General features: G+C 34.9%; 1 protein-coding gene across 3 annotated transcripts in view; it reads left to right on the plus strand.

The window, feature by feature from the left end:
• Positions 1 to 24959, plus strand: part of SCAPER (S-phase cyclin A associated protein in the ER) — a 440234-nt gene that overhangs the window by 11114 nt on the left and 404161 nt on the right. For all 3 annotated transcript variants that reach the window (XM_058542151.1, XM_058542150.1, XM_058542152.1), the window contains exons 3-4: positions 16382 to 16499; positions 21038 to 21108. In XM_058542151.1, coding sequence (XP_058398134.1) covers positions 16382 to 16499; positions 21038 to 21108 — 189 coding nt within the window. The remainder of the gene's footprint in view (positions 1 to 16381; positions 16500 to 21037; positions 21109 to 24959) is intronic.

A 24959-nucleotide genomic window follows, 5' to 3' on the forward strand; every position in this document is an offset into this window, starting at 1 on the left:
TAAAAGCAGTAGTATATCTACCTATGTTCTCCTTTCCTGTCTCATTTCTCTCCACTCCCCATACTCCAATTTCTTTTATGTCTTAAGGACGTAAAAAAAGTTCTAAGGTTTTGTATTTTTCATATCTGTCATTTGGGATCATTTTCCTTCTGCCTGCTGTGGCTTGAGAATTTCCTTTAGTGAGGGCCTTTTAGTCATAAACTCTGCTTTTGTTTGCCTGAAGATGTCTTTTTTTTTTTTCCTGTCCTAATTTTAAAAGATGGTCTTGGGGCTGGCCCCATGGCGTAGTGGTTAAGTTCATGCACACCACTTCGGCAGCCTGGGGTTCACAAGTTCAGATCCCGGGTGCGGACCTACACATTGCTCATCAAGCTGTGCTGTGGCGGAGTCCCACATACAAAATAGAGGAGGATTAGCACAGACGTTAGCTCAGGGACAATCTTCCTCCAGCAAAAAGAGGAGGATTGACAAAGATTTTAGCTCAGGGACAATCTTCTTCAAGCAAAAAGAGAAAGATTGGTGGCAGATGTTAGCTCAGGGCCAGTCTTCCTCACCAAAAAAAACAACGTTCTTGCTAAGTATAGAAGTCTAGGTTGACAGATTTTGCTCTCAGCATCTTTTATTCCAGTGTCCTCAGTTTTGCAATTTTTTGATATTTCTTTTTCTTTTTGATTTAACTTAATTTTAATTTTGTATACAGCATTTACATGGTTGAGAATTCAAACTATAAAACAGTGTTCATTTAGAGAAGTCTAGCATTCATTTCTCTTCTTCCTCTTCTTCTCTTGGAAAAATTCTTTTTTGTTTTTTTTATTGTGGTAAAATACACATAAACTTTACCATCTTAACCATTTTTAAGTGTATGTTTCAGTGGTGTTAAGTATATTCATATTGCTGTGCAACCATCACCACCGTCATCTCCAGAACTGTTTTCATCTTGCAAAACTGAAACTATACCCATTAAACAGTAACTCCCCATTCCCCCCTCCCTCAGTTCCTAGCATTCTATTTTCTGTGTCTATGATTTTGACTACTCTAGGTACCTCATCTAAATGGAATCATACATCATTTGTCTTTTTATGGCTGGCTTATTTCACTTAGCATAATGTCCTCAGGGTTCATCCATGTTGTAGCATATGTCAGAGTTTCCCTTTTAAGAATGAATAATATTCCATTGTGTATATATACCACATTTTGCTTACCCATTCATTTGTTCATGGACGGGGTTGCTTCCATGTTTTAGCTATTGTGAATAATGCTGCTGTGAACATGGATGTACAAATATCTTTTCAAGACCCTGCTTTCACTTTTTTTGGGTATATACCCTGAAGTGGAATTACTGGATTGTATGGTAATTGTATTTTTAATTTTTTGAAGACAGCCCCCCATCATACTGTTTTCCACAGTGGCTTTACCATTTTATTCCTACCAGTGGTATACAAGGGTTCCAGTTTGTCCACTTCCTCACCAAAACTTGTTACTTTTTGTTTTTTTAATAGCCATCCTAATGTGTGTTGTAAGTAATCATTTTTACCAGTTTTTGGTTTATCCTTTATTGCTTATATTTTCAAAAAGAAGCAAATAAGATATATGTATATGTGTATATATATTATGTGTATATATCTATTGCTGTCTCTTTCTTGAACACAAAGATATCATACAGTAGTCCTCCATTATCCGTGGTTTCAGTTACCTGCAGTCAGCTGCAGTTTGAAAATATTAAATGGAAAATTCCAGAAATAAACAATTCATAAGTTTTAAATTGCATACCATTCTGAGTAGTGTGATGAAATCTCAAGTCGTCCCACTTTGTCCCTCCCAGGACATGAATCATCCTTTTGTTCAGCATATCCACGCTGTATACACTATATGTGTATATAAATATACACACATACAAACACATACACATATATACCTATACACACAAACGCATATATACCTATGCACACGCATATAAATATATGCATTTACTTTTTTCCCTGAACCATCTGAGATTATTTGAAGCTAGCATACTTCTTTATCCCTAAATATTTCAGTGTATATTTCCTAAGAACAAAGACATTCTCTTATGTGATCACAGTTCATTTATCAAAATCTGGATATTTAACATTCATAAAATACTATTATATAATTCACAGTGGGTATTCAAAGTTTGTCATTATCTCAGTAATGTCTCTTATGACTATTTTTTTTTCTTGATCCATTTAGTTGTTAAGTCTCTTTGGTCTCCTTTAATCTGGAACAGTGCCTTAGCCTTTCTTTGTCTTTTTTGACTTTGCCATTTTTGAAGAGTACAGGACAGTTATTTTGAAGAATGTTCAATTTGGGTGATGTTTCCTCATGAGTAGAGTCAGATTTTGTATTTTTTGCCAAATATCACATGAATGATGATGTGTCCTTCTTGGTGCATCACATCCGGAAGCATATGATGTCAATTTGTCCTGCTATTGGTCGTGTTAACTTTGATCCCTTGGTTAATATAGAGTATCGTCAGGTTTTTTGATTTAAAGTTTCTTTTTTCTCTTTTGAAATTAATAAGTAATTTGTTGAGGGATACTTTGAGGCTAGGTAAATACCCTGCACCTTATCAAACTGTCACCCACTATTTTTAGCATCCATTGATGATAAAGTAGATCTTTAATTAATAAATGTTTACATTCTCCCCAATTATCTGTCAGTCTGTCTATCTGAACTCTTGGATTTTTTTTTTTTTTTGTGAGGAAGATCAGCCCTGAGCTAACATCCGTGCTAATCCTCCTCTTTTTTTTGCTGAGGAAGACCGGCTCTGAGATAACATCTATTGCCAATCCTCCTCCTTTTCTTCCCCCAAAGCCCCAGTAGATAGTTGTATGTCATAGTTGCACATCCTTCTAGTTGCTGTATGTGGGATGCGGCCTCAGCATGGCTGGAGAAGCAGTGCGTCGGTGCGCGTCCGGGATCCGAACCTGGTCCGCCAGTAGTGGAGCACGCGCACTTAACCACTGAACCACGCAGCTGGCCCTGAACTCTTGGATTTTTAATTTTATTTAATGTTGTAGTCTGTTACTATCATAATTTATTTTGATTCTCCAATTGTCCCAGATTTAGCCAGTGGAAGCTCCTTCTAGCTGACTCTTGTGTCTTTTGATATGTCTCTATTATTCTTTGAACATTTCTATACTTTCTAGTGTAACAAGCCGTTCTGGGTTCATCTTATATTTTCCCTGTCTCATTCTTTTTCTCACCTTATTACACAGGCTAGGACCTCCAGTACAATGTTGCATGGAAGTGATGATGGTAGGCACACTTCTCTCTTCCAATATTATACCATTAAATATGATGTTTGCTGTAGTTTGTGAAGAATTTTATCATGGATGGTTATTGAATTTTATTACATGGTTTTTTTTCATCTGTTTAGATGAACATAAGGCTTTTCTCCTGTATTCTGTTAATAATTACATTCATTGATTTGAAAATGTTAAACCAACCTTGCATTCCTAAAATAAACTCAACTTGGTTGTGATGTCTTAACCTGGATTTGGTTTGCGTGTGTGTGTGTGTGTGTGTGTGTGTGTGTGTATATGTGTGTTACTTTCAAATGTTTACATTTGAAAGAAGTTGGACTGGTAATTTACTTTTCTTGTATTGTTCTGTTAGGTTCTGATATCAGGGTTATGCAGGCCTCAATAAAATGAGTTGAGCTGTGTTCCTTCTTTTTTATTCTTGAGGAGAATTTAGTGTAATTTTTTGCTCAAATGATTAGGAGAATTCACCAGTGAAACCTATCTGGGCCTGGATTTCTCTTTGTGGGATTCAATTTCTTTAATAAATACACAGATTTTCTGTTTCCTTTTATACTCAGATTTGGTAAGTTGTGCTTTTCAAGGAATTGTGCATTTCATCAAAATTTGCAAATTTATTGATATGTTATTTATAATATCCTTTTATCTTTTTCATGTCTGGAGGTTCTAGAATCTGTAGTGATGTTCCTTTTTTATTCTTGATATTGGTTATTTTTTGCCTTCTCCCTTTTTGCTTCATCACTCTTGCTAAGGGGTGTCTACATTTCATTAGTGTTTTTCAAATGACCCATTTTTGGTTTTATTGATTTTTCACTATCATATGTTTGTGTTATATTTTATTGTTTTTTGCTGTTTATTATTTCCTTCTCTCTTTCTTTGGATTTAATATGCTACTCTTTTTCTGGCTTCTTGAAATAGAGACTTAGATCATTCATTTTCAGCCTCTTTTCTTTCTATTATGTCATTTAAAGCTATGCATTTCCATTTAAACAAATCTTTAGCTACACTACAAATCTTGATGTGTCATATTTTTATTATGATTCACCTGAAAATATTTTACAATTTCCATTGTAAGTTTTTCTTTGATCTATAAGTTATTTAGAAATGTATTGCTTAATTTCCAAACATATGGAGATTCTTCTGATTCTCTCTCTTTGTACTTTCTATACTTTGAAATTTAGTGAGACCTGCTTTGTGACCTAGGATATCGATAGTTTGGAAAATTCCATACACTTAAAATAACGTGTTTTCTGCCATTGTTAAGTGCTGGGTTCTGGATATGTCAAATACGTCAAGCTTGTTAATTATGTTGTTCAAGTCTTCTATGTTATTACTTAATTTTTTTGTCTACTTATTCTGCCATCTTCTTAAAGAGATGTGTTAAAATCTTCCATAGTGATAGTGGTTTTTTGAATTTTTGCTTATATGTTATTAGATGCACATTTAGAATTGTTATATTTTCCTGGTTGATGAATCTTTTATCATTATGAAGTGTCACTGTTTCATCTGTCAGTAATTCTTGCCTTAAAGTCTGCTTTGTTTGATATTGGTGTAGCTACCATTCTTTTGGTTATGTTTGCATGGTGCGTTCTTTTTCTCCATCCTAAGGTATGTCTCTTTTAAACAATATATAATTAGGTATTTAATCTAATCTCACAAGTTTTTCCTTTAATTGATGTTTTATCCTTTATATTTAATGTTGTTATTGACATATTTAGGTTTAAATCTACTGTGTTTTTATTTGTTTACTATTAGACCCAGTTTCTCTTTGATCTTTTCCCCACTGCTTTCTTACTTTCTTTTGCATTACTCAAATGTTTTTATTCCATTTTTCCCTGTCTATGGCAAGTTACTTACATTATTTTATTATTCTTTTGGTGAGTACCCTAGAGATTATAACATGCCTCACTGAATTATTAGAGTCCGTTGCAAGTTATTATTTTGATCACTTTCTGGACAATGCAAAGACCTTACCACACTTGAATTCTGTTTACTCTTCTTCCACCTTTTGTGATATTGTTACACACTTTGTTTTTCGTATATTTTATATTTCATAAGATAGTATTAAAGATAGTATTATTTTTGAATAGTGAGTATGTTCTTACTTTTACCCATATTTTTGCCCTTTATGGTATTCTTCATTCATTCCTTTGTTGATGTGCTTCCATCTGGGGTTATTTTCTTTCTTCCTAGAGAATTTCCTTTAATATTTCTTTCCATGAAATTGATTTGGTTACAAATTCTCATAGAATTTGTCTAAAGATATTTTAATTTTGCCTTCAGTTTTGAAGGATATTTTTGCAGGATAAATAATCTAGATTTGCTTAATTTTCTTCCAACACTTTAAAGGTATTCCAGTGTTCTCTGGTTTTTATTGTTTCTGTTGGAAAATCAACTGAAGGTTTTATTATCACTCCTTGCAAGGTAATGAGTTTTTATCTACTCTGTATGCCATTAAGATTTTATGTTTGCTTCAGATTTTCATCAGTTTTTCTATGATGTGCTTAGGTATAGTTTTCTTTGTATTTATCCTGCTTTGGGGCTTGTAGAGCTTCTGGAAGACTTGGGCTGCTGTCTTTTGTCAGTTTTGGAAAGGCTTTTCCTTTCAAAATTGTTTTTCTGTCCCATTCTCTCTGTTCTCTCCTTCAGGGACTCCAATTATACTGTTAGATTTATTCACTGTGTCCCATTTATCTCTTATTTTCTGCTCTGAGTTTTTATATTCTTTTTTTTCCTCTGTACTCTCACATAGATATTTTCTACTATCATATTTTTCAGTTCACTAATCCTTTCTTTTGCTATATTTAATTTGTCATTAAACCCATTTATTGAGCTTTTAATTTCAGTAATATTTTATTTCCCCTTTAGAATATCCATTTGAATATCGTTTTTTTCCTCTTTTGTTTATTTTTAACTTTGAAAATGTGCATTTTTATTGAAAAATGCATTTTATATCTTTTAAGTAATCAAGAAATCCATGAATCTATTTTGCTTATAAAAATGTAAATTGTAACAGGTAAGGCTAACATCTCCTTGGACTTGGTAATTAATCACGAATCTCCATCCTCGTCCCCATCCCATCCTCTCCCTAGCCCCCAGGTAACTGTTATCGGTGTTTGTTTTGGTTGTCTTTATTTTCTTTTTTTTTTTCCTGTGAGGAAGATTAGCCCTGAGCTAACGTCTGTTGCCAATCCTCCTTGTTTTGCTGAGGAAGACTGGCCCTGGGCTAACATCTGTGCCCATCTTCCTCTACTTTATATGGGACGCCACCACAGCATGGCTTGATGAGTGGTGCGTAGGTCCGCACCTGGGATCCAAACCTGTGAACCCTGGGCTGCCAAAGCGGAGTGCGTGAAGTTAACCACTACGCCACAGAGCTGGCCTCTGGTTGTCTTCATTTTTTATTAGTCTTTTATGGATATTTTCACATATTTCTATGTGGCAGTTATTTACTTTTAGCACTTTGAAGGTATTATTTCATTGACTTCTTGCATTAATTATTTCTGATAGGAAGTCAGTTGTCAGTTTTATTGTTACTACTTTGAAGATACTTAAGGCCTTATGGCTACTTGTAAGATTTTCTTTCTTTTTGGTTGTCGGTAGTTTTTACTATAATGTGTCTAAGTCTTTGTCTTTTATCTAATTATTTAAAAAATTTATTCTTTTTGTGATTCATAGTGCCTCTCAATTCTGCAGAATGATGTTTTTTGTTAGTTTTGGAAAAATCTCAGCCTTTGTATGTTCTAATCCCATTTTTGTGTGTCTTCTCCTCAGACTTCAGTTTTTACTCCTATGTTTGACCTTTCATTTTATTTCCTATGTCTCTTGCTTTCTTTTCTATTTTTTACTTTATGTTTTCATTCTAGATATTTTAGTCTGATTTAATTCACTAATTTCTTGTTAAACCCATCCATTGAGTGCTCAATTTTAGTTTTAAAATAATTTGCAGTTTTATAATTTTTATTTGATGCTTTTTAGGTTTCTGCTTCTCTGCAGATACTTTCAATCTTGTCTTTTTATTTTTCTGGGCCATATTAATTAGAGTTACCTTAAAATCTTTGTTTGATAACTACGTTGTTTGGATCATGTGTGGGTATATTTCTATTTTCTATTATTTTTCTTGATTTACAGTTATTTGACTTGTCTCATAATATGCTAGGTAATTTTTGATTGAGTGCAGACATTATACGTGAATAATTTAATAGATAATTTGATGCCTAAGATGATATCTTCTTCCCTAGAAGATTTACCTTTGTTTTTGGCAGATGGCTAGGGACACTGGCAATCGTAGTGTACTCTAATCTTGTCAAGGATTGAGATAATTCAAAACTGGCTCCATTTTTTTGTGAGGGCTCATTCATTTCTTTTTTCTTATTTAATTATTTTATTGAGGTCATACTGGTTTATAACATGGTATAATTTCAGGTGTGCATTATTATATGTCAGTTTCTGTATAGACTGCATCTTTCTCACCCACAATAGTCTGGTTTTTATCCATCACCATACGTATGTTCCCTTTTAGCCCTTTTGCCCTCTCCCCCACTCCTTTCCCTTCTGGTAACCACTAATCTGTTCTCCTTATCCATGTGTTTATCTTCCACGTATGAATGAAATCATAAGGTGTTTGTCTTTCTCTGTGTGACTTATTTAGATTAACATAATACCCTCAAAGTCCACCCATGTTGTTGCAAATGGTATGATTTTGTCTTTTTTTATTGCTGAATAGTATTCCGATGTGGATATATACCACATCTTCTTTATCTGTTCATCCATTTATGGGCACTTGGGTTGTTTCCACATCTTGGCTACTGTGAGTAATGCTGCGATGAACATAGGGGTACATAAATCTCTTTGGATGATTGATTTCAAGTTCTTTGGATAAATACCCAGTAGTGGGATAGCTGGATCATATGGTATTTCTATTTTTAATTTTTTGAGAAATCCCATACTGTTTTCCACAGTGGCTGCCCCAGTTTGCATTCCCTCCAGCAGTGTATGAGGGTTCCCTTTTCTCCACATCCTCTCCAAAATTTGTTGTTTTTGTCTTGGTAATTATAGCTATTCTGATGGGTGTAAGGTGATATCTCATTGTAGTTTTGATTTGCATTTCCCTAATAATTGGTGATGTTGAACATCATTCCATGTGTCTGTGGCCATCTGTATATCTTCTTTGGAAAAATGTCTTTTATATCCTCTGGCCATTTTTTGATCGGGTTGTATTTTTGTTGTTGTTGAGTTGTATGAGTTCTTCATATATTTTGGAGATCAACCCCTTGTCAGATAAATGATTTGCAAATATTTTCTCCCAGTTGGTGGGTTATTTTTTCGTATTGTTCATGGTTTCCTTTGCTCTGCAGAAGCTTTATATGATGTAGTCCCATTTGTTAACTTTTTCTTTTGTTTCCCTTGCCCGAGCAGACATGGTATCTGAAAAGATGCTGCTAAGACTAATGTCAAAGAGTGTACTGGAGTTTTATGGTTTCAGGTCTTACATTCAAGTCTTTAATGTATTTTGAGTTAATTTTTGTGTATGGTGCAAGATAGTGGTCTACTTTCATTCTTTTGCATGTGGCTGTCTAGTTTTCCCAGCACCATTTATTGAAGAGACTTCCCTTTCTCCATTGTATGTTCTTGGCTCTTTTGTTGAAGATTAAATGTCCATAGATGTGGGGTTTTATTTCTGGGCTTTCAATTCTGTTGCATTGATCTGTGTGTCTGTTTTTCTGCCAGTACCATGCTGTTTTGATTACTATAGCTTTGTAGTATGTTTTGAGTTCAGGGAGTGTGATACGTCCAGCTTCGTCTTTTTCCTCAGGATTGCCTTGGCTTTTCTGGATCTTTTGTTGTTCCATATGAATTTTAGGATTCTTTGTTCTATTTCTGTGAAGAATGTCATTGGGATTGTGATTATGGTTGCATTGAATCTCTAGATTGCTTTTGATAATATGGACATTTTAACTATATTTATTCTTCTAATCAATGTGCATGGAATATCTTTGCATTTCTTTATGTCATCACTGATTTCTTTCAGTAATGTCTTCGAGTTTTCAGTGTATAGATCTTTCATCTCCTTGGTTAAATTTATTCCTAGATATTTTATTCTTTTTGTTGTGATTGTAAATGGGATTGTATTCTTGACTTCTCTTTCTGCTAGTTTGTTATTAGTGTGTAGAAATGTAACAGATTTTTGTAAGTTGATCTGGTACCCTGCAACTTTGTAGTTGTTGATTATTTCTAATAGTTTTCTGGTGGATTCTTTAGGATTTTCTGTATATAGAATCATGTCACCTGCGAACAGCAAGAGTTTTACGTCTTCCTTTCCAATTTGAATACCTTTTATTTCTTTTTATTGCCTAATTGCTCTGGCCAAAACTTCCAGTACTGTGTTGAATAGGAGTGGCGAGAGTGGACACCTTTGTGTTGTTCCCATTCTCAGAGGGGTGGCTTTCAGTTTTTCTCTGTTGCTTATGATGTTGGCTGTGGGTTTGTCATATATGGCCTTTATTATGTTGAGGTACTTTCCTTGTCTACCCATTTTATTGAGAGTTTTTATCATAAATGGATGTTGGGTCTTGTCAAATGCTTTCTCTGCATCTGTTGAGATGATCATGTGATTTTTAGTCCTGATTTTGTTAATGTGGTGTATCACATTGATTGATTTTTGGGTGTTGAACCATCCCTGCATCCCTGGTATAAATCCCACTTTGTCGTGGTATATGATCCTTTTAATGCGTTGTTGTATTTGATTTGCTAGGGCTTATCTATTTCTGGTTCACCCTTACTCCTGGGATGAAAGTCTTCTGGGTTTGAACCTAAAGCCTGGGGTGGCGCTGGACAAATTTTGTTTCTATACTTTTGTGAGTCTGTCAAACTTTGCTCAGCTTCTCTGTTTTGTCTGTGACTGTTGAAATTGACAGGTGCCTCTGGGAGAAAGGCAGCCCTTATTGCTGGACTCACCTCTTTAAGTTTCTCTGTTTCCCTGATCTTGGCCCTATAGAGATCCCAAAATAGAGTAGCTCATATAAGATTGAAGTTTATTTTTTTCCCTTGTAATAGTCCAGACAGTGTCACTTCATGTAGGGCTTTACCTTCATGTTTGAAATATCAGTAAGAACTGACAAAGTTATCATAGGTTACTGAATTCCAGCTTATCATTCTATAATGTTAAGGAAATAATACCAGTTACTTAATTTGTCAAGTAAGTTTCATGTAAAAATATATGTAAATGCTACCATTCTTAGAATTTTAATATACTCCTGGTGTTCACTGACTGATAATCTTGTCTTCATTCTACTTAGAATATGAAGGGCTTTAATAGTGGGAATTTAAGAGAAAGGTTCTTTCCTGAATTATTTGGATCGCTGAAAAGCCATTTAAAAAACGAAGGGAGCTTCATTTTATGGGCAAGCAGTATTATAGATGGATTTTGAAGAACTTTTGTGTAAGGTGGAAACTTTTATGAAAGTACATACATAAAATTTAATAAATGATGCTTGAAACCATTTCAAGATTATGAATAAAGTTGCCAAAAGTAGAAATTATGTAGGTTTTTTGTTTAACCTAGGTGAAAGACAAGTTAAAAATTTATATTCCCAGTCTAGGAGCACGTCTCAGAAATACGTACTTTCTTCGGTGAGCATTCTCAACACTTGCTTTCCTAGATTATATACTATAAGAGTCGAACATAAAAACTTTCACTCAAGACTGATGTTTATGCTTTTTATTGAAACATTTAGTATTTGAATAAGCTTCTGTAAAATCTCCGTATGGCACTAGGTGGCACACTGTGACTTTGCATGAAAATACATATATTTTGTTTGTCTCCTTGAAGAAAAGAACCTAGGTGAAATTGCCATTTGAAATAGACATCTATAATGTTATGGAGTATCTCAGGCTCATTTATTGCATTTCAAACCCTAGTACTTAGATTAAAATGTTTAAAACTACTGTACATAAGTTACTACTGACATTTTTATAAGAATAAGATTATCAAAAATTTAGCATACATTACAGAAAGCACTTGTGTTTTAAATTGAAAAATGGTTTTCAGTCAGGGGTTGTAGTAAGATGTGTCATGTTTTTGTATATGAAGTGTTGGAATTAAGAATGAAAACAGAGTCTTGAGCTTATGGCTTTTTCTCTGAATGTGTGTGTATGTACTAGGTATAAAAGAAGTAACTTCACAAAATTTATGGTAGAACTGAAATGTTCATAGAAGAAAAGAATATTGGATTTCAAGTTTTCTGGTCTAGCATTACTATGACATTGCTATCTTGTGATCATTTAAGTTCCTAGAAACTCATTACTTTATGAAGATTCGAGTTAGAATATGATGGGTATAGTAGTGAATTTTATGATATATATCTGCCTATAAGATTTTCTATGGTTGCATAAGGGAATTATCTGAAAAAGCTGAAAAGTAGACCACCTTTTTAAACTTATTCATCTGGCCTGAAAAGAATGGCAATACCTCTTTGTTAAACAATGCTTAGGTAACCTAAATGATAGATGCCAACCTAAGTTATATAGAGCTAATAATCACTGGGGGATGTGTTTAAGCAAAAGGAGATTTTATGGTGTTACATTGATTGGAAAGTATGGGAATAGAGAAGAGGTGATTCCAGAATTTTGCACATGGTGGAGCTAGGACAGTGGTCACGAACTAATGAGTTCCAGTGAACACTTATGAGTCAGATAAGTGAATGCCATGTGGATATCCATGATGAGGTCAGAGGAATGAAGGAATGTGGGTGCAGGTATTTATTTTAAAGATATAAAAAGTTAAGAGAACAATTTGAGTTAACCTCATAGCACAGCGTATTAGAGTAGAAGAGAACAATCTTTGTTTTCCTAATGGTTTGGACTGGTTCGTTGGTTCCTTCATTTGTGTACACTGAAACCCAATTCTTATCAGTCACCGATTTAGCTCCTATGGTTATTCCCTCTTTCCCTACATAATTCAATTTGTCTTTCTACTGGATCATTACCATCAGCATAAAGATATACTATCACCTATCTTAAAAACCTTGTCTGTTCATTTCCACTTTCTTCTTTCTCTATTCTCCTTTATGACAAAACTCAAAGTTCTTTTATACTCACCATCTCCATTTTCTCGCTCATCATTCTCTTGAACTCTCTTCAATAAGGATTTTGACCCTACTAATCTACTGAATAGGCAATAACAAGTTATTGATTTATTACTTTTTATAAATTATTACTTTTATCACTTTTTGGACAATGCAAAGCTGTCAATCTTATTGTTCCTCCTCTAAAGGTGAGGTTTCTTCTCTTCCTGTGTTTGCTTTTAAGATTTTCTCTTTGTTTCGGGTTACCATCAGTTTTTCTGTGATATTCTTATGCGTGGTTTTCTTTGTATTTATCTTGCTTGGAGTTTTTAGAGCTTCTGGAACAATTGAGCTTGTATCTTTTGTCAACTTAAAAGCAAATTCGCCAGTTATTTTACCCTGAAAATAAGTTTATTTGGGAATAGCCAAAAGAATTGCAATTTGGGATGTGCATGCTATGGCAAACCATAGGCAAATCTGAAAAACAAATGAGGGGATTTTGCTTTTTAGAGAAAAACGGGGAGTAGGAAGGGGCTGTTCTAAACAAAAGTCCATTGGGGGAGAGTAACAGTTTAGGGTGGCAACAGCTTCTCATTGGCTGAGCTGCAGTGTTTGTCTTTGGCTGGGCTGTTGCTGGTGGGGATAGAATCTTCCGTCAGTAGTAAAGTAATTTTACTTCCTGTCCAAGATACAAGTGTAAGTCTCTTCCTGTTTGGTGTAATTGACAATGTATGCTAGGGCGTGAGAGCTCTCCCTACAGGCCTTCCTAACTCCGATTTAGTTAAGATTTCTTTTATTAATTTTCATACTTCTGTCAACTTTGTTTTATACCATTAAAGGCATTAGTGGGGCAGTTGGTGAAATTGAAATAATTGCTGTAATTTAGATAATAATTTGTATCAATGATAATTTCTTGATTTTGATAGCTGTAGTTATATAGGAGAGTATCCTTTGATATAGAAAATAGACTTTGGAGTATTTAAGGGCAAGGGGTATCATGACTGCAGTTAATTCTCAAATGTTTTAGAAAAAAAATGTGTGAGGGTATTTTGGGGATTCTTTGTGCTACTTGGTAACTTTTCTGAATTTGAATTTATTTTGAAATAAAAATTAGTATCTATCTATCTCGCAGTTGGCTTCTCACCATACAGCCACTCTTATTTGTTTACATATTGTCTGTGACTGCTTTCACACAAAATAGCATGATTGCGGGCCGGCCCAGTGGCGCAAGCGGTTAAGTGCGTGCGCTCCGCTACAGCAGCCCGGGGTTCGCTGGTTCGGATCCTGGGCGCACACCGGCGCACCGCTTGTCAAGCCATGCTGTGGCGGCGTCCCATATAAAGTGGAGGAAGATTGGCATGGATGTTAGCCCAGGGCCAGTCTTCCTCAGCAAAAAGAGGAGGATTGGCAGATGTTAGCTCAGGGCTGATCTTCCTCACACACACACGCACACACAAAATAGCATGATTGAGTAGTCGTCACAGAGGCTGTATGGTCTGCAGAGCCTAAAATAAAGAATTATTTATCATCTGGCCCTTTGTAGAAATTTGCTGACCCCTGCTCTAGAGTATAGTGACTTTCTTCTTCTCTTGATGTCATACTACTCATTAATAAGTTCCTTTGTTTGAGAATAATGTGTTGCATTTCTTTCACATAGTCCCCAAATAAATAAGCAATTAAAATCAACCAGTAGGTGAGGAGGACCCAAAATGGAATGGAAAGGGTAACATATTACAAGTGAATAATGTAACCCCACTGAAATGGGTGAGGATGAGAACTAATTTAAGTAATTTTGGAAAACAAAATCCAGTAGTTTGACTGGATGCTGTAAGACTAAGGATAAGAACTCTATAGAAATGCTGTAATCTTGTTAATAAATGTGTTTCTTACGGAGATGTGGGTTAGCAGTTCTGAAACTACTTTATGTGTATATTAGAATTGAAAAGCTAAGTAAATATATTTTAGATAATGAGAGCTGGTTTTCTTACTGGTGGAGAAAGAAATTACAAATAAAGAAAGGGGAAGGCCAAAATGAACCTTGAGATGTAGAACTGAAATCAGAGGTATCAGTGTAATTCGTGGTTTTTGATATGTATAGATAAATACGGAAATACAGATGTGTGTATTGTGGGTTAGTGTGCATGCGTGTAGTTCCTGTTACCTCTCATGATTCTGTGGGTTGACTGGGTGGTTCTTCTGTTGTGCCTGGGGTGCTGGGGTGGCAGCAGTTATCTGGGGGCTCGACTGGGCTGGAACAGCCAGGATGGCTCAGTGGATGGTGTCTGTTAGCTGGGAGTCCAACTGGGGCTGTCATCCAGAGCGCTGCTTTTGCATGGTCTCTCTACTGATGGCTTGGGCTTGTCATGGCATGGTGGCTGGGTCAAGAGAGTATCCCAAGAGGGAGCATTCCAAGAGAACCAAGTGGAGACTACAAAGCTTCTTATGACCTAGTCTGAGAAGTTATGCAGTGTCACTTCCACCTCATTTTATTGGTCAAAAAGCAAGTCACAGAGCCAGATTCAAAGGGAGGGGATTACACAATGGCATGAACACTGTAGTAGGTGTGGTTTATTGAGGGGATAGGGAACATCTTTGAAGACTAGCTACCATAATGATTAATTTATATATTATTTTTTGCTCTTACATGTTTGGTTCACTCATTTAGATTGTTAACTCTTTGAGGACAAGTACAATACAGCCATCTACTGCATAATGATGTTTTGGTCAATGACCACATGTATGGTGGTGGTCCCATAAGTTAGTACCATGTATCCTAGGTGTGTAGTAGGCTGTATCATCTAGGTTTGTATCAGTACACTTTATGATGTTCATACAAGGATGAAATGGCCTAATGACACATTCTTAGAACGTATCCCCATTATTAAGTGACACGTGACTGTATCTTATAGTTCTTTGTTCTTTGCCTCAGTGTGTTAGTGCCTTGCATGTAGTAATTGCCCAGTAAATGTATTGTTGCCTAAGGATTCCAGGAATGCTAAAAGTCCAGGCTGGCAAAAACTAGAAGAGAAGATGAAGGCACCCATTAATTGGACTGGGATTTTGGGCTGGGCCAATAGTGAACTTTTTTCAGAAAGAGGCAGATTGCCCACACGGAGTTAAGGGTTAGGCAAGGAGGCTGCATCCTCATGCGTATGGGGATGCTTTAGAGCCCTTTTCTTTTCATAGATACTTAGCTTATAAAAACAGGCTATTTTCATATAGCTTTTATTAGCAGGGAGGTAATTTCCTTTATGTTACTGCCCCTGGCTCCCGTTGGCCCAGGGGCTTGGTGGGACTGAACCTGTAGGCTAGTGTTGCTTTCAGCCGGGTGGGGCTAGAGCAGGCAAGAAGTTATACACACACACACACACACACACACACACACGTACTCACATATGTATATATTTACAGGCATGCATATATGTATATATTTATACATACACATACATACATATACATATATACACACACACATTGTGCACAGTAGTTTGAGTTTTAAAACTTGCAATTTAAATATGTCAGCTATAGGAGTTATTATTTAGATCCCAATAACTTGGAGATAAAATTATGCAGTGGAAATTTACGACTGAGTGGAAATTTACTTTAGCGTTATCTCTAGGGAAAAAATAGGATTCTCTAAAACATTTTATGCTCCAGAGAGCTTTCAGTGGGAATATGTAGCGTGTTTGTGAAAACTGCTCTCTTTCACACTTTGACCTGTTGATATGTAAGGGGTGGTGCTGAAATGGAAACAGAGCAATGTTTGTGCTCCTTAGGACACTTTTTCAAACCTTAGATTGTATTTGTTCTTGAAATAATTTGTTTATTTTTAAAGTTGTAAAATTCAGTCCTTGTAGAACTAAACAAGATCTGTAACTTACTTCTCTTCTCTTTTTAACCACCTTTCCAACCCCAAATTAGTTTTAAGTGTGTCCTTTCTGAAAAAATGTGAGAAATAATGGATTTGTCTGCCAAATATATTTTGTATGTTGAGTAATCTAATAATCTAATAAATATTCTCTTTTCTGTACATAGGCTTCGTTCCAGCGCTCCAATAGTCATGACAAAGTAAGGAGAATAGTTGCAGAGGAAGGTCGTACAGCAAGAAACCTAATAGCTTGGAGTGTTCCACTAGAAAGCAAAGATGATGATGGTATGTAGTAAAAAAAAAGTTCCATTTTTGTTGTAAATTTTCGTTGTAAAGAAGGATATATTTAGTCCTGAACAGTAGATAGACTGAAAACTGTTTACAATTAGAACTGGTGGTCAATTAGTATATATTAAAATAGAAATAAATGTTTTATTTCTTTTTTATCTTAACTAATACATAAGTGGTTTCATGAAGTTGTTATTGTTTGTTTTACTGTTTTCACATAGAGGATGAAATTGGGTTTGTTATACTGTTAGGACTGGCAGATTAGTTTTTTTTTTTAAGTTACAGAAAGTTTAGATTTTTTTCTTTTATTAAATTCTTCTCATAAAAATAAAAAAAATAGGTTTTTAAAAATTCACTGTATTTACCATGATTGGGTTCAATTTAATGAATGATTTAGAAAACATAAGTATATTTCTTTAGGTCTCATTATTATTATTTGAACTAGAAAAAATATCTTTTCTCTTCAGTCTCTTCACTTTAATGGCTAGGAGCAGTGGGAGCGCTGCCTAGATCTCGGGAATTTAGAAAATTGGATAGGGTTGCAGAAAACAGGAGGTTGGAATGTGCCAAAGGAGACCTCACTTTGAAATTTTCTAAGGGCTTGTAGATATTCCTCACATTGGGTTTGTATGATGTCTTTTCGTGCTTAAATTCAGTTATGTATTTTTGGAGGGCTTCTATAGAAATTATGTTGTATCCTTTTCAGTGCATCGTAGGAGGCACATGGTATTGGTTTGTCTTGTTACTAGTGATGTCAACTTTAATCACTTGGCTAATATCTTCCAAGTTTCTCCACTGTAAAGTAACTAACTTTTTCTTTTGTAATTAATAAGTAATTTGTGGTAAGATAGTTTGAGACTATGTAACTATCCTGTTTCTCTTGAAACAGTCCACCTGGCTACTTTTAACTTCCATTGATAATTCTCAATGGAATAAGTTATTCCTGTCGTGGTTGCAAAATGATGATTTGCTAACCCCATTGTTCTTTCTACATTTATTAGTTGACATTCTAATGTAAGGAAGAGCTTCCTCTTTTCCCCTTTGTGTTTATATATGTATGTATGTATTTATTTAAATTTGTATGGACTCATGGTTTCTTATTTAATGAATTATAATCCATCACTCTATTTTGATGCTTAAGTTGTTCTAAATTTGTCTAGTGGGAGACCTGTTAAACTGGCTCCTGTTTACTTATGATGTGTTCTTAGTCTTTGAAAACATCCTTACACAGCAGGATGTTTCAAGCTATACAAGAGTTCACCCATGTTTTATTCTTTTTTTATTTATTTCATGTTTACATTTTATTTTTTACATTTTTATTTCATTTAAAATTTTATTTTTTATTTTATCTTTTTTTTTAACAGTTTTATTTATTTATTTATTTATTATTTTTTTTGTGAGGAAGATCAGCCCTGAGCTAACATCCATGATAATCCTCCTCTTTTTGCTGAGGAAGACTGGCTCTGAGCTAACGTCTATTGCCAATCCTCCTCCTTTTTTTTTTCCCCCAAAGCCCCAGTAGATAGTTGTATGTCATAGTTGCACATCCTTCTAGTTGCTGTACGTGGGACGCGGCTTCAGCATGGCGGGAGAAGCGGTGCATCAGTGTGCGCCCGGCATCCGAACCCGGGCCGCCAGTAGCGGAGCGCGTACACTTAACCGCTAAGCCACAGAGCCGGCCCCTATTTTATCTTTTTACATTTATATTTCTGATCCATTTGTAGTTTATTCTTTTTTTGTTTCTCCCCAAAGCCCCAGTACATAGTCACGTATCATAGTTGTAGAGTTGTAGCTCTTCTAGTGGGACGCTGTCTCAGCATGGTTTGATGAGCAGTGAGTAGGTCTGCGCCCAGGATCCAACCAGCGAACCCTGGGCCGCCTAAGCGGAGTGCACAAACCTAACTGCTATGCCACTGGGCTGGCCCCTGTAGTTTATTCTTACATGTAGTGTGAAGTCCATGTATTCTTACATGGATCTAATTTTATCTTTTTTCCATATGGGTAATAAGTTACCGTAGCATCACTTACTATAAAGTCTGTCTTTGACTCAGTTATTTGAGATGCCACCTTTATTGTAGATTGAATTTCCATACGTACTTTTATTCTGCTCCGCTAGGCTGTTTATCTAATTCATGTGATTGCTACACTTTTTTTTTTTTTTTTGGTGAGGAAGATTGACCCTGAGCTAACTTTTGCTTGAGGAAGATTGTTGCTGAGATAACATCTGTGCCAATCCTCCTCTATTTTTTGTATGTGGGACGCCGCCACAGCATGGCTTGATGAGCAGTGTGTATGTCCACGCCCGGGATGTGAACCTGCGAACCCCGGGCCCCCAAAGCGGAGCATGTGAACTTAACCACTATGCCACGGGGGCCAGCCCCCATACTGTTTTAATTATAGAGGCCTTATAGTATTTTAAAATATCTGCTTGGACCAGTCCTCCCTCAGTGGCTTTTCTTTTCTTTTTTTTTGAGGAAGGTTGGCCCTGTGCTAACATCTGTTGCCAGTCTTCCTCTTTTTCTTTTTTCTCCCCAAAGCCCCAGTACATAGTTGTATATCATAGTTGTAGAGTTGTAGCTCCTCTGTGTGGGACGCCGCCTCAGCATGGCTTGATGAGTGGTGAGTAGGTCCATGCCCAGGATCCGAACCGGTGAACCCTGGGCTGCGGAAGCAGAACACACGAACTTAACTGGTACGCCACCAAGCCAGCACCTCAGTGGCTTTTCTTTGTCAGTCTTCCTAGATATTTTTAGAGAGTAGTTATTTTGAATCACAAGAACTATCAAATAGAGGGAGGAATTAAATTTATCTTTTTAAATTTAGCTCCTTACTAGCTAACATTTTCATAAGGAGCTTACTATTACTTCATTTCTTTGATAGACAATATATATCAACATTATTTACTACAAAAGTAACAACATAAAACCTAGAAATGTCTTATGGTTGCCATGTATTATAAATATTATGTTAAGAAATTTTATTTTCCCATTTTCCATGGGTTATTCAGAACACAAAATAATCTGAAGATATTTTTATTAAAGTTGCTTCTATTCAAAAAACATAGGCCCCAAGGTGTAGTGGTTAAGTTCAGCACGCCTTTGCTTCGGCGGCCCGGGTTCATGGGTTCGGATCCTGGGCACAGACCTACACCACTTGTCAGTCATGCTGTGGCAGCAACCCACATATAAAATAGAGGAAGATTGGCATAGACGTTAGCTCAGGGCTAATCTTCCTCAAGCAAAAAAAGAAAAAAGAGGGAGATTGGCAACAGATGTTAGCTCAGGGTGAATCTTCCTCACCAAAAAAATAAAAAAATAAAAAAAAAAAAGGAAAGAAAATACCATAATGAATCACATATCTGTATATAACCTGATTTTGCATATAAGTACATAAAAAATTGGCCAGTACAATTTTAAAAGCTTCAATTATGCTTATTGCAAAATAACAAAAATATGAGCACAGAGAATTAGAACTTTCTGAATATCTATAATAATGATGACAAAAGAATGTTAACTTCATAATTTTTGATAAAGATTATTTTATATTGTTAAAACTTAGCTACTTAGCAGAAAATCTTTATTTTGCTTTTTAAAAAAATAACTTGTTCTTGTTTTATGACTACAGTATATACTCAGATATTTCTGAGGATAATAATTAAATTTTAAAAAGTTTTCTTCTGTTCTTTGTCTTATTTCTGTTTCCTCTGGTACTGGTTCTAAGCTGGTTATTCTACTGGATATTCTAAAAAGCCTGCTGGTACATTGTTCTCTATAATGAAAGGATGAATAAAGGGCTGTGTAGGTGAGTTTAGAGTTCTCTGCCTTCATCCCTGGTAGAACAGTGAAGGAGGTGCACTTATGTGCAGATAAGTTGTTAGTAGGTATTATGGCTCACTTTCTTTGTACTTCTTCAGGGGTCCTGGTCCCAAATTATTTTGCAGAAAGGAAAACTATCCTGTCGTATATTATAGAATTTTACTCCTGTTTTGAATTGCTCTCAAGAGTAGAGTGATTATAAAACAGTAGTTAATGTCTTTTTTATAAAAAAGAACAAGTGAGAAAGATGTATCTAACTGCAAAAATACAAAGAACTGAAAACCTCCCTTTTTAAAATGAAACTGTGTATTTCATAAATCGGATAAATTAATCAAAACAAAATACTGAGTTTTTGTATGGTAGAACATATATTCTTAATTTTATTGTTGAAATAAAGTTTGAATTCAAAGAAGTATTTTCCAGACCTGTGTCTAAGTTGAGGAGTATCACTAACTTGACCTTGTTTTTAAATTTTCAGAATATCCGACTTCTTTAAGTAGTTGATTTATTCTTGTTCTGAGAAAGCCATTCATAAAAGCAGTCTTTGGGACCTTGGAAATTTGTTTTTTTATTACATCTGTATTGACCATGTATAGATTGTACTGTTCTGTGGTCTCCAGAAGGAGATTATGTGTTAGTATGCCTGAATGATTGAATAGTTCAATTTTGTATTATCTATTTGTTGATCTGTATATTTGTCTATTTCTTCTTGCCTTGAAGGAAAATCTAAATGTCAAGCTGGTGGAAAATCAAAGAGGACAATTCAAGGCGCTCATAAAACTACTAAACAGGTACAGCATATATACCTTTTCACTTATTGACTTTTAATTTCAATCATAAAATCTAGTTTTTCAGGATTTGAATATTGTACATTTTTTCTTCATGGAAAAATTTAATGTAACATTCTTTATTTAACAAATGTGTACATGATACTGTGTGCCTAGCTTGTACTAAATACTTTTCATAACAACCCTTTGATGTAGGTATTATTATTATCTTCATTTACAAATGAGGAAACTGCGGTACAGAGAGGTTACGTAACTTTCTAAGTGACACAGCCAAGTTTTGAACGAGGCCATCAATTTGCACAGTTTATGCTCTTTACTCTGTTGCACATCTCATATTTGTGAGTTCTTTCACGATTTTCTTTCTTGGTATAATGCTGCCTTTCAGTTGTAGGATAGTAAAGCTATATTGACTCTAAAAATTTGCAAATTGCTCTGCTAAAATTTTAGGTAACATTTAAAAATTTTTTATCTTTTTTAATTTTAATTTTTTAAAATATTTTTTAAATGTTTATTTTTAAACCTTATTTTTTAAAATGTTTTTCACATAATTATAGTTAGCTTTTTAATCCATAGTTATTTTCTCTCAACTTTTCATACATATTATTTTAGTTTGATGTTATTAAATATACCAATATGTATTATGTAAACCAAAAACTTCACATAAGGAAAACTTGAACTTCTAATCAAGATGTCATTGTGAGTTCATGAAAAATCCTTCACTACTCACACACAGAGGCGTCAATGATAAAATATTTTTAAAAAAATTAAAAGGACAAAGGATCTTCAAAAATAAGATAAATGTCTCTGTGGATCAGAAATAAAACAAACATGTACATTGACAGATAAGTGGAGTTGGGGGCACAAACTTAATGGATAAGTCCTATGGGATAAGGGAGGCTGAAATGCCTTGATTGTGGTGGGGAAACAGATCCAGGCTGATGGTATAAAACTTTAGGCTTGTGTAGGGTTCGGCACTAGGAGACAATAAAAGCACAACCTACTGGGGGGCGTGGCCTGTGAGAGCTGATGTCTGAAGCAATAAAAGGGAGTGGCCCTCTGGTTCATGACTGGATATGCTATATTCTTGAAGGGCGAGAGCTTTAAATTCCCAATAAAAAACCTCTGGAGGTGGGACCATAGTGGGCCAGATGATGTTAACCATAAAACTACTACACATGGAGTGAGGATGAGCAAAGTGAAAACTAAAATACAAGAAACTCAAACTCAAGATAAGCTTCAAAGTGAAATATCAAAGCACATGGGGAAAATAATGTCATAAAATATAGATAGCAGTTTCCACAAATGAGAGAATTTGCTCCAGGAGTAATGAAAAAAGGGCATTTTTCTAAAGAGGACTTTCAAGTAAATGAGTTTAAATTCCTCAAAGGAAAGAATAACTATAAAGCAAAAAGGAGAAATTCTGAAATAAAATAGATGGATATTAATTTTGAACATTAGTAGATAAGAATGAACCAATTAGAAATCTTAGAAATGAAAATGTTAATGAAATTTTAAAAACCTGCAATTTATGGATAAATGATATATTGGGCAAAGAGATTAGTCAAAGAATTTGTGAATTGGAAGATAATGCTGAGGAGGACTTAGAACATAGCTCAGAGAACAAGAGATGGAAAATTTAAGATTGAGCAATTCTAATGTATATCTTCTAGGACTTTCGAAAGTAGAGAATAAATAGTGGGCATGCAATATTTGAAGAAATAATGTTGAAAATTTTCCTCACTTTCTGAGTTCTCAGGAGCTTCAGAGTATAACTGTGGAGCTGAGCAGGATAAATAAAAATAGATTTATACCTAGATAGATTGTAGAGAATCTGCAGAATGTTAAGGTTAAGGAAAAAAAAAATCTTTAAAAATACCAGGAAGTAAACAAAACCACAGAGGAATGACAGATTAATAGCTTTTGTATGAACAAAAGCAATATCTTCAAAATTTTAAGGCAAAATAACTTTTAACTCAGGATTCTGTGCCCAACCAAATGATCATTCAAGTGCAAGGGTGAAATAAAGCCATTTTTAGATCTACAAAAACTTAAGTGTTTGCCACCTGTAGACCCTCAATGAAGGAACTGTTAAAGACTTCAGCAAGAAGGTAACCTGGAGGAAGGAGCTTGATAAAATGGTGTCTGTAAAATATGTTGGTAAGTCTCATTAACTATTGATGGTTTTTAAAAAGAACTCACAATTAAATTTAGAATAGTGGAACTATAGTTTTAGACAATATTAACATGGAAGGTGGATTGTAGGGAGTTTGGAGGGGAGTTAGAGTGATAAAATCCTTGTCTTATTTGGGAAGACATCTTTGTTAGGAAAATACGAATGTAAGTGTGTATGATAAAAATTTGAAAGAATAAAACAAGCAGCCATGATTTCCAAAGAAACAGAGGAAAAGAGAAAGTGAATAAACCAAAGCTTTTCAACTCAATAGAAGTCAAGAGAAAGAAAGAGATAAGCAAAGAAGAATCATAGTAAGTAAAAAACATGAAAGGTTCTGGTAGATATTAAGTATAAATATATCAACAAACATAACACATGTAAACTAATTAAATTCACCTCTTAAAAGGCAGGTGATTGAATTAAACCTCTCATTTCAAATTGAGCTATATGCTGTGTACAGAAGACACGTTTTAAACCTCAAGGAAAGGTTTAAAACAAAGGGATAGAAAAAAATCCAGGTATTCTAGGTGTACTCTAAAGCTGGTGTAGCAATATTCATATTAAATCAGATGGAATTCAACATGAAAAGCATTGATAACATAAAGATGGAAATTACATAATGGTGAAAAGAATCATCATCCAAGAAGTATAACAAAACTAAACCTTTATATACCTAATAGCATAGGCCTGAAATATTTAAAGCCCAAATTAACAGAATTACAAGGGTAAAAGTGCATTCATAATCATATTGGGAAATATTAATAGCCCATACACAGAAACTGATAGATCAAGCAGGAAAAACCCCAGAAAGGATATAGAATTAAGAATGCAGTTGTATTTGATCTCATATAAGTGTGTGTGTGTGTGTGTGTGTATGTATGTGTGTGTGTGTATGTATATGTGTGTATTTATTGACACTCAAGAAATAGTGCATAGAGAACATACGCAAAAATTGGCATACTAGGTCATAAAGCAAGTCTCAATAAATAGAAGTCAGACAGGAGAATAGAAGTCAGACAGAACATATTCTCTGACTGTAATGTAGTTAAATTAGAAATAAAATAAAAGATATTTTCACATTATGTATGAAAAATAAATTATCGATGGACTAAAGACCAAAGGTGAAAATAAAAATTTATAACTATCTAGAAGGATATTTTTATGACCATTAATTAGGAGAGGGTTCCCTAGACAAGACAAAAAGCACAACTCATGGATAAGTTATATTGAAATTAAATTTACGTACTAAAAACTCAGCTAAACAAAGTTAAAAATGAGACTGATTGAGAGAAGATTCCATATATCAAGAATCTATGAAGAGCTACAATTAGAAAAAGACAAATAACCTAGTAAAAAAACAGGAGAAACCTGAATAGCCTGTAAACCTGTGAAAAGATGCTCAGTTTCAACCCTACCACATTGCCCTCTAGAACTAGGTTCGCCATCAGCAAAATCTTATATATCTCGCTCTTCTCTAAACCTTCCCTTTACTTTCTTGTTCTAACTAAATCCCAACTCACCTGTGAGGACACTGCTTCCTCCACAGTCTTTTTAAGTAGTAGTTGTATTTTTCCCCTACAGGACTCCTACCTCTGGTCCTAGAGGAGGGTTACATTTCCTGCTTGCTCCTTACTGGTATTTCAGACAGTTCTCCCTCCCATCTTCTAAAACTCCAGAGATT

Source organism: Diceros bicornis, chromosome 5 (assembly GCF_020826845.1).
Source record: "Diceros bicornis minor isolate mBicDic1 chromosome 5, mDicBic1.mat.cur, whole genome shotgun sequence".
NCBI classification, from domain to species: Eukaryota; Metazoa; Chordata; class Mammalia; order Perissodactyla; family Rhinocerotidae; genus Diceros; species Diceros bicornis.